Here is a 15,367-nt window from a genome sequence, read left to right on the forward strand (position 1 = left end):
GATGTGCGCGGGACTGTGCGGATGTGCGCGGGACTGTGCGGATGTGCGCGGGACTGTGCGGATGTGCGCGGGACTGTGCGGATGTGCGCGGGACTGTGCGGATGTGCGCGGGACTGTGCGGATGTGCGCGGGACTGTGCGGATGTGCGCGGGACTGTGCGGATGTGCGCGGGACTGTGCGGATGTGCGCGGGACTGTGCGGATGTGCGCGGGACTGTGCGGATGTGCGCGGGACTGTGCGGATGTGCGCGGGACTGTGCGGATGTGCGCGGGACTGTGCGGATGTGCGCGGGACTGTTCGGATGTGCGCGGGACTGTTCGGATGTGCGCGGGACTGTTCGGATGTGCGCGGGACTGTTCGGATGTGCGCGGGACTGTTTGGATGTGTGCGACGCTGTGCGGGACTGTTCGGGTGTGTGCGGGACTGTTCGAGTGTGCGGGGATCATCCAATGGGACTACAAGTACGCAGCATCCAATCTGCAGCTAATTCGGATGTAATCCGGACAGTGGACACGCGCACCCTACACTATCCATACATCTATCAATAGATATATCTATCCACATATATCTATAGATAGATATAGGAATAGATAGATGTATGCATCTATAGATCTATCTATATGTAGCTCTGTCTATCCATTTCATATATCATCTATATGTCTATCTGTGTGTGTAATGGAGTGTGGGTTGGACAAATGTAAAAGAGGAGGTTGGACAGAAATGACATCACAAATCTTTTTTTTTTGTTCAATAATACATCTTTACTTAGCTTTCAAAAACGCATACAAAAACGCACAAAAAACACGCAAAAACCTCACCAAAAAAAATTTAAAAATGCATCAAAAGCACGCAAAAACTGCACCAAAAACTGCATCATAACCGCACCAAATACTGCATCAAAACCGCACCAAATACTGCATCAAATCTTCATCAAAAACTGCATAAAAAAGCATCAAAAACCTGAATCAAAACCACGCAAAAAAACGCACCAAAAACCGCACCAAGAACAGCATCAAAACCACACAAAAAACCTGCATCAAAACCGCGCAAAAACATGAAAAAAATGCATCCAAAACGCAGCTGCGTTTTCTGCAAGGAGATGCAGATTTTGTGCAGACAATTCTGCACCCAAATCTGCAACGTGTGCACACAGCATAAAACTGACCTGCCATTATGATTCTCCAGGTCATTACGAGTTCATAGACACCAAGACACCAAACACGTCTAGGTTATTTTTTATCTAAGTGGTAAAAAAAAAATTCAAAACTTTGCTAAAAAGAAATAAATTGCGCCATTTTCCGATACACGTAGCGTCTATATGTTCTGAGATATCGGGTCGTGTGAGGGCTAATTTTTTGCGTGCCAAGCTGACATTTTTAATGATACCACTTTTGATCGCCCATTTTTGCATTTTAATGCAATGTCGCAGCGACCAAACAAACAATTTTGGCTTTTGATTTTTTTTTCTCGCTATGCCGTTTAGCGATCAAGTACATTTTGTTTTTGTTGTATTGAAAACAGCTGACATGTTGCGGCTTTGAAGTGGGCTCACCACCGAAGCCCACCTCAAAGCGTGGGGATACTGCTAGCTGACGTACTATTCCGTCAGCTGGCAGAAAGGGGTTAATGAACAATGTTTCAGTTAAAAAAAAAAAAAAAAAAAAATGGCGTGGGCTCCCGCGAAATTTTCTGTGCCAGAGGGGGAAAGCCGACGGCCAATATTTGTAGCCTGCTATGAATATCAGCCCGCAGCTGTCTGCGTAGCATTTACTGGCTATTAAAATAGGGGAACCCCCCAAAAAAAATTACATGGGGTCCCCCTATATTTCATAGCCAGATAGGCTATGCAGACAGCTGCGGGCTGATATTCATAGCCTAGAGAGGGGCCATGGATATTGCCCCCCCCCCCCCACGCGTATCGCTGCAGGCGCAGCTTCGTCAGGGGAAGCTGACGAAGCTGCGCCTGCAGCGATACGCGTGGGGCTTCTGCCTCACCCCTTAGCCCGTCTCCTGTCTTTCTCAGGCATCTGGGTTCAATGCTCAGCGTTGGTATTGTCCTTGCTGGACACTTTTTTCCTCTGTTTCAGCTTACTTACTATTATGTATTCATTAGGCTGCATTTGCATTACTTTGCACTCTAGATAATATGGGGTTGCCAGTGCACACCTGATTGAGGTTTTTTGCTTACAACCGAAGCCCAGACTAACATGCCAATACTGATATCTTTATCATCCTGGGCAAACAGCATGCTCATTTAACACTTTATATTTCCATACTTAATACACTGAACTGCAGTAATTTCATCACTTGACTATCCGCCAGTGTATTATTATAAGTCAATATATATCTCTGTTCAGTCCTTTACATTTTCATATGTTCATGCATGCTATATTGAGCCATTATCTGTATAGATAGGAGACATTGTGTATTTTTCTTGCACTTTATTGTTGTGTCTGTCATTCCATGGCATATGTGCTTAGGGGTGGTGGTTCATGGTTCTGTATTCAGGCCTTTTTAAATGGTTTTATTGTATTTGTCTTTTTTGAGGTATAATAAACATTTTTGAGATTTTTTGTATATTCTATGGGTGTGCATACCGTTATTGGCCTAGTCTTTTTTTCTCTGGTATTAAAAGTGAGACCAGGGACTATTTTCTCACAGGGGCGTAGGAATACATTGTGAGGAATACACTGTGGAAGGATACCTTCCATCATTGTAGTTCTGGAGCGCAGTCGCATCAGCTGATGCTCCTGCTCTCCACGGGAGATCGTCGTGGGACACTCGTTTTTATTGGATTTCTGCGAATCAGGGAGTATATTGTTTGTTTATTATTTTAATATTTTTTATAGGTGACACTGGCTTCGGGGAACAAAGTGACAAGTGATGGTGAGTATGTACTCTATGTTATATGTACTGTATGTTTGTACTGCATGTATGTACTTATGTGGCATGTCACATGATGTCACATGCTGCATGTCATCGCATGTTGCATGTCGTCGCATGGTGCATGTCGCATGGTGCATGTCGCATGCTGCATGTCACATGGTGCATGTCGTCGCATGCTGCATGTCACATGCTGCATGTCGTCGAATGTCACCGCATGTCGCATGCCGTCACATGTCGCATGGTGCATGCCGCATGTCAGTGCATGGTGCATGTCATCGCATGGTGCATGCTGCATGTCGTCGCATGTTGTCACATGTCGCATGGTGCATGTCACATGGTGCATGTCACATGTTGTCACATGGTGCATGTCGCATGCTGCATGTCGCATGGTGCATGCCGTCACATGCTGCATGTCGTCGAATGTCGCCGCATGTCGTCACATGTCGCATGATGTCACATGTTGCATGTCATCGCATGGTGCATGTCGTCGCAGGTCGCCGCATGCTGCATGGTGCATGTCAGATGCTGCATGTCGTCACATGCTGCATGGCGCAAGTCGTCACATGTAGAATGCTGCATGTCGTCGCATGGTACATGTCGTCGCATGCTGCATGTTGTCACATGTCGTAGCATGTTGCATGTCTCATGTTGCATGTCCTGTATGTGTGTTCTATGTATGTATTGTATATGTGTGTTTTGTTTTTTTAAACATTCAACACATTAGCTGGATGATGGGACTACTACTGTCCCATCATTGGCTAATTTGTCACTCACTGTCACTGTAGCAGGCAGAGCCCGATGGGACTTGTAGTCCCATCGGACGATGCCTGCACACAGAGACGCCGCCACCGCCGCACAGCCCCGCAGACCCCCGCACACTCCAGCACCTTCGGCACAGACCTTCACCGCGCAGACCCCCGCCGCCGATGCACCGGCCGCCGCCGCCGATGAACCGGCAGCACATCTCGGCACATGAGCACGGCCGGCCAGCAGATCCCAGCACAGCCCCGCAGGCAGCACACAGACACGCCCACAGCCCAGTCACTCTTGAGTGACTGCTGCCTGTGCGGCTGGGACACGCCTGCTGCTGACGTCACGTCAATTTCCAGAGTCTGGAAATTGACGTGACGTCGGCGGAAATTAGCGGTGGCTGCAGCCTGGGGGTCACGTGACCCGGACTCAGCCGCTGCCATAGCGCCGCTCACAGGTGAAAACGGCAACAGAAGGTATTTACACAATTCATTAGGAGCCCAGGGGGGGATACATTGGGGGGTTAACTGAAAGTAGTGGACAACCCCTTTAAGTCTGTATACTACGTGGCTCTGTGCTGTATACTCCGTCGCTGTGCAATATACTACGTTGCTGGGCAATATACTACGTGGCTGGGCAATATACTACGTGGCTGGGCAATATACTACATCGACATGCATATTCTAGAATACCTGATGCGTTAGAATCGGGCCACCATCTAGTTTCCTATATAAGGCTGTACAGTACTGTGTGGCCACACAGCAGGGCTCAAGATGGTACATATTTTTCTAGAATAGTTTGTAGACCATTTCCAGAGCCTCTGATGTGCCCCTCAAGTGACTCCTTATTGGAGTGTAAACCCCTCTGGGAATTCATCTATGGCTGTAGTCACCATTTTTACACTATGGGCGTTTTCCAGAAACAAACACGCAGTGGAAGTTGCAGAGTGAAAATTGCAAATATGCCATTGCAATATCCAATACACTGTGCCTAGCTTGCGCTTATGGAGCCATGCACCCCTAAGTTAAGTGGGTTCTCCCCACAACATGAATGTCAAACATGTGGATGCGAACTGCAGTTTAGGCACATTGTGGTGCTCAGTAGGGAGAGGGCATTTGGATTTGCGAGCACAGTTTTTGTTAGATTTCTTTTGATGGGAGCCATGTCGCTTTTCCTTTGTGCTACCAGTAATGTAGACACCCCCTATATTCCTGTTAGCAGACGACAAATTAGAGCGAGGACTTGTTTCTTGTGGGTTTAGTTGAAGCTTTTATTAGTGCCAATTTGAAGTAGAGAATACTTTAGATCAGTTAGCATTTATCCTGCACTCTACGCTGAGCACTTACATCAGAGTTTCCATCTAAATATCGGAAACGCGTGATTCAGATGAGACCCCAAAGGATCCATTCACTAATGGCAGGTGGAGTTTTATTATTCTGATCGCTGTTATACTGCGCTGCGATGCATTATGGCTGCAGTGAGACACTGGTAGAACGTCTTTCAGACCATGTTCCTGGTATGGTCTAACAAGCATGTTGCAGCTGGCTGACCCGGTCATTATGTGACTTTGACTTGTCATGTAAACGATTGGCAGTCCACGATGATGTTGTGGGGGGTGCTGATCATACGGGAAAGGGAGCCCCCTTCCTCTTACATGCTGTTATTTCTATTGATCGAGGCATTTAGGGGATTAAATAGCACGGGGCAGTGCAGGAAACACCGTGTCATGACATACAGGGCCCGGCTATGACTTAAGCTGAGTTTCTGGCAGCAATTGAAGGTGTACAGCTCCTGTGCCCCACACTATCACCATGACGGACCCATACATGGAAGGTCAGCAACCTCTTCTCGACCATGGCATATGGGTAAGTCAAAGTTCATGAAGGGGTTAAAGGGTTATGCCCATTTTTCATAATGGATATTGTCAGATTGTTCTTACGGGCACTAACACTTTTTCAATTTACTGCTTATTATAAAGTGCGGCCATTCTTGAGCCATTAACACTTTTCTTTTCTGTACAGCTCGTTGCCTAGGAGACCGACCACTACTGCTGTCTAGCTTGTAACTACTGCATTGAAGCTGGCTGGGATTAGTAAACAGCACAATCCCACGATCCAGGCCAGCTTCAAACTAGTGCTTACAAGTTTAATGGAACAGATCTTGCAAGCACTGTGCATGTTCTGTTGTCTACTGGTAGCGATCGATCTCCAAAGTAACGAATTGTAGAAGTGTTATATATTTCAAGAACAACAATTTTAGAAGCAGTTAAAGTGTAAAATTGCTTGTATTTACAAGCAGTAACCGGCAATATCCATTTACCAAGAAGGGAATAACACTTAAACCCCTTTCCGACATCGGGCATAATAATACGCCGATGTCGGACACCCTCCCTTTGATGTGGGCTCTGGCTGTGAGCCCAAATCTTTTCTGGAACACGTCAGCTGTTTTGAACAGCGGACACGTGCCGCTAACAGCCACGGGAGGCATTTAACATGTGCTTCCAGCAAATGCACCGAAAATCCCACCCATCGGCAAACATGACCGCAGGTCACCGATGGGTTGGCATGACAACCAGAGTTCTCCAGGAGACCTCTATAGTTGTCACTGCCGGATTGATATAATCCCCGCCTGTTGGTCGGCCCTCATAGCAAATGAGTAATTCTGCTACATACAGCCAATCTGATCATCGCCTGTATGTAGCAGAGGCGATAGTGTTATGGCAGCTTCTAATCTCCCATGGAGATTATTGAAGCATAGCAAAAGTTTAAAAAAAAAAAAAAGTTTTAAAATATATATAAAAAATAAAAAATATAAAAGTTCGAAACATCCCCCTTTTGACCCATTCGAAATAAAAATTTTAAAAATATCGAACATACACATATTTGGTATCGCCATGTTCAGAATCGCCCAATCTATCAATATAAAAAAAGAATTAACCCAATCGCTAAACGGCATAACGACAAAAAAAAAGTAAAAACCGCAGAATTAAGTTTTTTTTTGTCGCCGCAACATTGCATTAAAATGCAATAATGGGCGATCAAAATATCGTTTCTGGACCAAAATGGTATCAATAAAAACATCTGTTAGGCACACAAAAAATAAGCCCTTACCCAACCCGTAAACACAAAAAGTGACAGGTATCGGAAAATGGCACAGTTTTTTTTTTAAACAACCTTTGGAATTTTAAATAAAAAAAGAACCTAGACATGTTTGATGTCTGTGAACTCGTAATGACCTGGAGAATCATAATGGCAGCTCAGTTTTAGCATTTAGTGAACAAAGTGAAAAGCAAAACAAAAAACAAGTATGGAATTGCCCTTTTTTTGGCAATTTCACCACACATGGAATTTTTTTTCTCCGCTTTCCAGTACATGATATGTTAAAACCAATGGTGTCGTTCAAAAGTACTACTTGTCCCGTAAAAAACAAGCCCTTATGCGGCCATTTTGACGGAAAAATAAAAAAAAGTTATGACACTGGGAAGATAAGGAGCAAAAAACGAAAACGCAAAACCAAAAATACCTCCGGTCATGAAGGGGTTAAACGGAATATGGTACTAAGTTCTTGCTACCCCATCTAAGAGCAGCATGATCTAGGGTCAGATACCCTAATTCCAGTGATGTATCACTTTCTGGGCTGCTTTCTGCAGTTTTGATAGTCACTTATCTGCTGCAAAACCAGCAGTTCTCTGAACAACCCCACCCTCACCACTCATTGGCAGCTTACTGTGTACACTGTGCATAGGCAGAAAGCTGTCAGTGACGGGCGGGGTTATACAGACGTCATGAATATGTAGGACTACATGACAGCAGGTTTACTAATCCTCTAGTGATAAACTCACTGCTTTATCAGCAGATTATCAAAACAACTGCAAACAGCAGTATAAGGTTTCTTTCACACTTGCGTCGTGTGACGTCCGTCGCAATGCGTCATTTTGGGGAAAAAACGGATCCTGCAAATCTGCCCGCAGGATGCGTTTTTTGCCCATAAACTTGTATTACCGACGAATCGCGACGTATGGCCATACGTCGCGTCTGTCGTGCACTGGATGCGTTGTGTTGTGGCAGACCGTTGGCACGAAAAACATTCAAGGGAATGTTTTTTCGTACGTCAGGTCCGCCATTTCCTACCGCGCATGCGCGGCCGGAACTCTGCCCCCTCCTCCCCGTGACTTTACAATGGGCAGCGGATGCGTTGAAAAACTACACGTTGTGCCAAATTTTCACAACGTGCGTCGGTATGTCGCGCCAACGCTTAGCAACGGACCCGTACTGACGCAAGTGTGAAAGAAGCCTAAGTGACATGAGTGGAATCAGTGTCTGTGTCTCTACACCACTCTACACTCCCTTTAACCAGTCTTGAACTGCGGAGCCTTGGGACCCGTTTCCAGCCTATACAGAAGATGCCATGCGCACGTCTGGAGTAGAGTATCCTTTGCAGATGTGTTTACAACGGTGTTGTGCTGCAACTCATTACAACAATCGTATGGCCACACGGACACAAAACATTATTAAAATGGGTAATAACACTTAAGACGCAAATGGCTATACAAACCTTCTGCCTTTTCACTTGGCCTATCGTCCACAACTGGATTTTCTGCAAAATAAAATATTTTTATGAGAAACTGTAAAGATGAGGACAATTTAAAAATACTTTGTTTGTACACTGAAATCTAGGTGCAGAAAGTGATTATATTGCATGTTCCTGGCTGTGCCCGATCTCTCTCTGCTCTCCCCTCCCTCCTCTTAAAAAGGATGTCCGGCTTTGGGGTACAAGCATTCTCTGGTGCCGGGAGTGGGCGGTCACATGACCACAATAATGCAACTGGCATACTACAGGCCACATTCCCACTAGACTTCCGTCCTTGCTCAGTGCACTTGTATTGAGCGAGGCAGAGCACGTCTAGTCAGCATGTGACCAGCTGCTACACAACCACAAAATACGGGGAGTGCGTGCAGACATATAGTGAGTGCAAAGACACAATGATTGGCCTCGGGGAGACCAAAACATCCAACACCGCGGAGACACCATCACGTGTTTCTCAACGCAGTGATCCAGAACACTGCCCCCATCCCTTATGGGAAATATGCAAATGCATGGAGGATAGATGCGGAGACACCATCACGTGTTTCTCAACGCAAGCAGTGAATAGCCAGGTCTTTCACCGGGAAGGAACAACCACGGGAAGGGCAGCATCCAATAAAGGAAAACATCCAATACAGGAAAACCACCTATGCCAAGCATGGTATCCATCCACAGACAGCTGTTTCGGGGTGTTTGCTCCTCATCAGTGTGGAGTAGGAATCTGGCTATTAGCAGTGCCTAGTAAAAGGCTGTAAAGGCACAGATGATTGGCCTCGGGGAGACCAAAACATCCAACACCGCGGAGACCCCATCACGTGTTTCTCAACGCAGTGATCCAGAACACTGCCCCCATCCCTTATGGGAAATATGCAAATGCATGTAGGAGTGCAGACTTGGACCCCAAGGCCAGGCAACCCTTTTAAAGAGGGACTCCTAAGGATCAGGTTAATAACTGTTGCTGGTTGAACAATCATTTCATGAAATAGCTCAAGGCCAACAGAGATATACATATTTCAGTCCATAATGCCAGTAATACTACTTCACCCTGGACATGCATGTTTAGTGACACCAGGCGACAAACGAGCAATATTTCTAAGAATATACTTTCAATGACAAATCGTTAATGGCTGAAAGATATTTTTTTTGAATGAAAGATCTCTTTTTTCCAAACTTTTTGGCTGAAAAGTGATTGGTCGTCTAAAACAATTGCTCCTTTTTAAGATTTTGCGTTTTTATTAAAATTAATCTAAATGAGTATGAAGTCCTTTAGAGTTAAAGACAGCAGCAATAGGAAAGAAGATCAGAGTGGAAAGGTGGAAAAATAGTGTAAATGGGGAGAAATGCACACAGCAGTGCGACCTGGCGGGGGGGAATCATAGTCTGTGTATGTGCAGGAAAAGAGAAAGATCCTATGGCAGAATCTGCATGGGGAGGCAGAAATTATACTCTTCAGAATCAGTAAGAAGGGCTACCTCATGGGCTGTAAGAGGAAAAATCAGTAACTGCATCCTGTATGGGTCACTGGGAGGGACATGTCCACATAACACAAGTCTGAAAACAGGAGCAAGTTGCAAATTGCAAATCAGGGGGTCTGAACATGAAAGAAGGCATATGGTAAAGTCTTAGGCTATGTTCACACTATCCTTTTTTTGCTGCGGATTTTTCAGCTGCGGATTTGGAAAAACCGCAGTGCAAAACCGCGGTGGTTTTCCCTGCGGTTTTTTTTGCGGTTTCTACTGCGGATTCCACTGCGGGTTTCCAACTGCACTTTCCTATTGGTGCAGGTGGAAAACCGCTGCGGAATCCGCAGAAAGAATAGACATGCTACTTCTTTTTTTCCGCAGAAAATCCGCGCTGATTTTCAAGCGGAAAAACGCAAAGTGGGCACAGCGGTTTTTGTTTTCCATAGGGTAACATTGTACTGTACCCTGCATGGAAAACGGCTGCGGATCCGCAGCTGCAAATCCGCTGCGGATCCGCAGCAAAAACCGCAAAGTGTGAACATAGCCTTAATCTTAGTGCCACTAGTTTTAGTGGGTTGGTCTGGTACCGAAAATGTCCTTTCTAAATATCTATATTTATACCTGAACCACTTTTATAATTAGCTTTATTAAACAATACATTTTTTTTTTATTTCACTTTGCTTCGATTGAGAGGAGTGTCAAATAGGACATCACAGGAAGCTGGAGCTGCACTCAATTCCCTGCAACATCTATCGCTCCTCCAGGAGCAGGACGTGATCAGGGATCGGCACTGCAGGTACTTTCTGCAGTTTCTTACATCGCCGCCCCCTCTGAAGACATCTTGGGTCCTAGTGAGTGCAGCACCCGCATTCTGCTTCTATCTCCGCCACTGCATCTTCTAACTGTGAAAGAAGACGACGTAAAGGGGCAGAGACAGAAGTAGCTAGTGAAGCCAGCGCTGCCTCACAGCTTCTAGCACAGCCCTCAATCAAATCATCATTAGGGGCGGTGGTAAATGCAGTGAGTGTCACCAGCGCCACCCCACAGCTTGTAGCACCGCCTTCAAATGGATCCCCTTTAAGGGCTGTGATAAAAGCAGTGAGTGACACCATTGCCGCCTCAAAGCTTCTAGCACCTCCATAAAACAGATCCCCAATTAGGGGTAGTAATAAATGAGTGACACCAGCGCCACCTCACAACTTCTAGCACCACCCTCAACCGAATCATCATTAGGGGCGGTGCTATAAACAGAGCAAGAAACCGCTGGGTCACAAGAGCACTGGAAACGGCAAGTGTCATCCACTCGAGCAGTTATGGTCTCTCCTGTGTTTTGAGGTGCACACTGACTTTTGTAGCCTTTCACTTTTCATTTCTATTACATAGGGATAAAAGAACAAATAAACCAAAAACGGTTTCCAACAAATATAACATTGTTTGAGCAGAAACACATCACGAATATCAACTGAAGAGCGATCTGATCCTTACCAGGTACGTCATCCAGCTCTACGTCAGCGTGGTCGTGAGCTACAAGAAAATGCAGACGTTACTGCAACAGATAACGGGAACCCAGAGAATGCAATAAAGAGGCGGGCAGGATCTTGTCGTAACTCGTGTCCCATGACATGTTGCTGCACGGTGCCAACCTCAGTACAAGTGATCATGATTGGGCGTAAAAGGCTCTTTAATTACAACCTAACTATATAACACCATAACCCCACCAAACACCAAGCTAGCAAGGAATATTGGTGCAAAAACACAGATATATTAATGAAAACATAATGGTTTAAATTTTCCATCCACGTCGCCAAATCAGGGTTTGTTTTATGAGAGACGAGTTGTAGTGTGGAATGAAAGGATTCCTCACACTATGTAATATACTGGAAAGTGGGAAAAAAATACCCAGTGAACAAAACGCAAATGTCGCCATTGGTTCTTGGGTTCCGTTTTTATAGCATTCATGTATGGTAAAATGACCTGGCAAGTTTCAGCCAACGGAGCTATATGGGAGCTTGTTACTTCTGTGCGGAGCTGATGTTTTTATAGGTACCGTGTGGGGTACATACCACGTTTGATCGCTCCCTATTGTATTCTGAGAGGTGCAGTGAGCAAAAAAACAAAACAGGAATTCCGGCCTTTTTTTTTTTTTCGCTCTTTACAGCATATACCCTACCAGTTAATTGAGTTCATGTTTTATGTATGACCATAAAAGAAAGGTAAAACTTGTCATGACTGGTGGCGCACATGAGTTGGACAATTTGTGCACCAAGTACCTGTATATAGCAGTAATGCAGCCCAAAATGTTATGTATTCAGTAAGCGATGTATAGATTTGTTTCTAGTAAATATTAAAAAGGGGTACACACCATTTTGTATATTTATAAATATGTCAAATGTGAATACTCCTTAAAAGGGAACCTGTGACCAGAAAAAAACGCCATTAAAGGGTTTGTCCACTACTAGGACAACCCCTTGTTAAACTAAATGTTTGGCCCTGATAAAATAATAAAGCCTATACTCGCCTCCCGTGCAGGCGGCGTCGGCACTCGCGGTATCAGGGCGGTGATGCGGTGTTGTGACACGTGATGCCTGGCAGCCAATCAGCGGTGGCGTCACTGTCTCTGCCTTCAGACAAACTGAACATGAAGAGGAAGTCAGGGATGAGCGGTGACACCACCGCTGATTGGGCGCCAGGCATCACGTGTCACAACACCGCATCACAGCCCCTGCATCGCGAGTGCCGACGCCGCCTGCACGGGAGGCGAGTATAGGCTTTATTATTTTATCAGGGCCAAACATTTAGATTAAGAAGTGGTTGTCCTAGTGGTGGACAACCCCTTTAACCTGCAGATATGGGGTTAATCTGCAGGTTAATAGCGTTAACATGCCTGGCTCTCTAACTTATTCAAATTCTGCGTGGAGAAAACAAACTTTATTCGCCTTCAGTGTTCCAGTTTCAGTCACAAGGGAGGCACCAGCGCGGGTCCAGTCACGGCTTTAGAGTGGCGGCTGTAACAGCGCCCCCTGTACTCACTGTCAGCTTGCTCTGCATTGGTGGCGGTCATCTCTATACTCAAAGCCATAACTCAACCAGCGATGGCGCCGCCCCCGTGGCTGAAACCGGAATGCAGGCTGCGGGGGAATAAGTTAATTTTCTCTCCACAGCGTTCGGCTAAGTTCGTGCAGTTAATAACGCTATTAAGCTATAATGCCAATGCGCTGTAAAGTATATGATCTGAGGAAGGCCATTACTTACGACTCTCTGGTTCCTCAGTTTCAGCTTCTAGATAAGAAAGCATAAAAGAGATATAATTGGTGAAAATGTCAAAAGCATTTTTGTTCATAACAAAAGCTAAACAGCATAAAACATACCCCAAGAGATCATTAGCGTGCAGCACAGGCAGCTGCCAGATGGAAATAGTGTAAGGAAAAGTAGTAAGGGGAAAAAACAAATCAGACATGTCCGTTTTTCATTGGTAACACAGATGAAAAGTCTCAATTAGTGATGAGTGAGCGTGCTCGGATAAGGTGTTATCCGAGCACACTCGTGTCCTAAACTAGCGATTTTGGCGTGTTGAAAGAATGCTCGAGTCGCTGAGGCTGCTTGTGTAACAGCTGCAACACAAGCCTGTTTGTTAGGCAATCCCTGCATGTGTTGCGGCTGTGGAACAGCAGCAAGACAAGGAGCAGTGGCGACTCGAGTATTTTTTTCGATGACGCAGAAAATACTCATTTAGGACACGAGCACGCACTACATGTCAATGGGTCCATGCTGTCTGTATACAACACGTCAAAGAATAGGATAAGAATTGTAGTTTATTTATTTAGCCATATTTTAAAAACACCAAGGAAACACCGGCCAAACACCGAGGACACGCTGGCCAAACTCCAAAGGACACGCCGGCAAAACTCCAGAGGATACACCGGCCAAACTCCAAAGGACACGCCGGCAAAACTCCAGAGGATACACCGGCCAAACTCCAGAGGATACACCGGCCAAACTCCAGAGGATACGCCGGCCAAACTCCAGGGGACACGCCGGCCAAACTCCAGGGGACACGCCGTCCAAACTCCAGGGGACACGCCGGCCAAACTCCAGGGGACACGCCGGCCAAACTCCAGGGGACACGCCGGCCAAACTCCAGGGGACACGCCGGCCAAACTCCAGGGGACACGCCGGCCAAACACTGAAGACATGCCAGCCAAAGGCTTAGGACACGCCGGCCAAACACTGAGGACACACCAGCCATTTTTATACCGATGTGAATAACACTGATGTCTGAATAAGACCCATGACCTCATTCAGTTGTCTGTTTGTCCCCGTACGCAGAAAAATGTGAGTGTTAGTGTTCTGGATCAGAGTCATGGGAAAATAAATTACAAAGCTTCTCTTATACTGATTGACTTTATTGACTGCACACCGACGCCGTCCGTGTGCTGGCCATGATTTTCACGCAGCCATAGACTTGTAATGGTGCTGATCATACGTGATGTCGGTAAAAAATGGACATGTCTGAGTTTTTTTGCATGATCACACAACTTATTTTAACCATGGATAACATGTATGCGAATAAAGGACATTTTAATAAAGCTTTAGGTTACATTCACACATCTGTGGGACACGTCCGTGTGGACATCACACTGAATAATAATTTCATAGATCCACAGTCTATCTGCTTAAAAAATGAAAAAAAAAAAATAAAATGGCTGCAACTAGGGTGACGGCCGAGAAGTACACTCCAGCGTTTTGTTTTTTTCAGCACTGGAACGGTGCTTTAAGAGTACGTCTCTCACCCCCGGTTATATACCCATCCTCCAACGTCTTCATAGTTTTTCACCACCGCTTCGGTCCCAGAGTGCCATCTTATGAGCAAAGCTTCTGACTGGCTGGAAGTCAGAAGATAAGTCACCAGTAAGCGACCTCCGGCTTGCTCCATGAAACTCTTGAAACACAAACTGCAGGAGACAAGCCGATAAATGCTGAAAGGCGAGTATCAGACAGGGGGCAGGAAACTTGGATTTTAAGTGCCACTCCAGCAGTGAAATAATAAAATAAACTCTGGAGTGGTGCTTTAAGGCCAGTGCAGGACCTGAGGGTACAGTGTTTGTGACACTTGAATGCCTACATCATACACTCTCCATTTGGGCCCAGCACACTTGCATATTTTGCAATAGCAGGGAAGCCAACAGCTCCCTACACATAGATGCAAATGATGTGCGGACGGATACGTGCAGGAATACATCAGCACCAAGATTAAATAATAGCACTGACCATATTGTACAGTTATACCGCACCTCTACCCATATACTTATGGGTGGATACACAGGCTCCTACCTATACAGAATATGCCGCCTTCTGCAGTTACCGGGCCCCTACCGATCATTAATCATCTCCTGACATTTCTAATTATTGCTGGGTAACTTGCACAAAATCCTCCTAACATGCATTTCTGATTTAATTGGCTAGAAAAGTATTGTGCTTACACAAGTGGCCGGTTATGTTAAATCATCATATACTTATTACATGGAGCTAAACGGTTCTTACCATTAACCTCGTCTTCAATGTCATCATTGAAAACATCTTCTGTAGCTAGAAGGGAAAGAAAAAGAGTAGAGCGAATGAGGAGTCCAGAAAGTGGAGGTGCTAGAACAAAACACTGTAGTATTTAATACTCTGATCTCATTAGT

At 45.5% G+C, this 15,367-nt stretch overlaps 1 protein-coding gene across 14 annotated transcripts in view; it reads right to left on the reverse strand.

The window, feature by feature from the left end:
* The window catches only part of ASPH (aspartate beta-hydroxylase), a 221,653-nt gene that overhangs the window by 119,586 nt on the left and 86,700 nt on the right, over positions 1-15,367 (reverse strand). For all 14 annotated transcript variants that reach the window (XM_077270552.1, XM_077270548.1, XM_077270549.1 and 11 more), the window contains 4 exons: positions 15,225-15,269; positions 12,936-12,962; positions 11,169-11,207; positions 8,191-8,232 (listed from right to left, as the gene is read on the reverse strand). In XM_077270552.1, coding sequence (XP_077126667.1) covers positions 8,191-8,232; positions 11,169-11,207; positions 12,936-12,962; positions 15,225-15,269 — 153 coding nt within the window. The remainder of the gene's footprint in view (positions 1-8,190; positions 8,233-11,168; positions 11,208-12,935; positions 12,963-15,224; positions 15,270-15,367) is intronic.

Source organism: Ranitomeya variabilis, chromosome 6, assembly GCF_051348905.1.
Source record: "Ranitomeya variabilis isolate aRanVar5 chromosome 6, aRanVar5.hap1, whole genome shotgun sequence".
NCBI classification, from domain to species: domain Eukaryota; kingdom Metazoa; phylum Chordata; class Amphibia; order Anura; family Dendrobatidae; genus Ranitomeya; species Ranitomeya variabilis.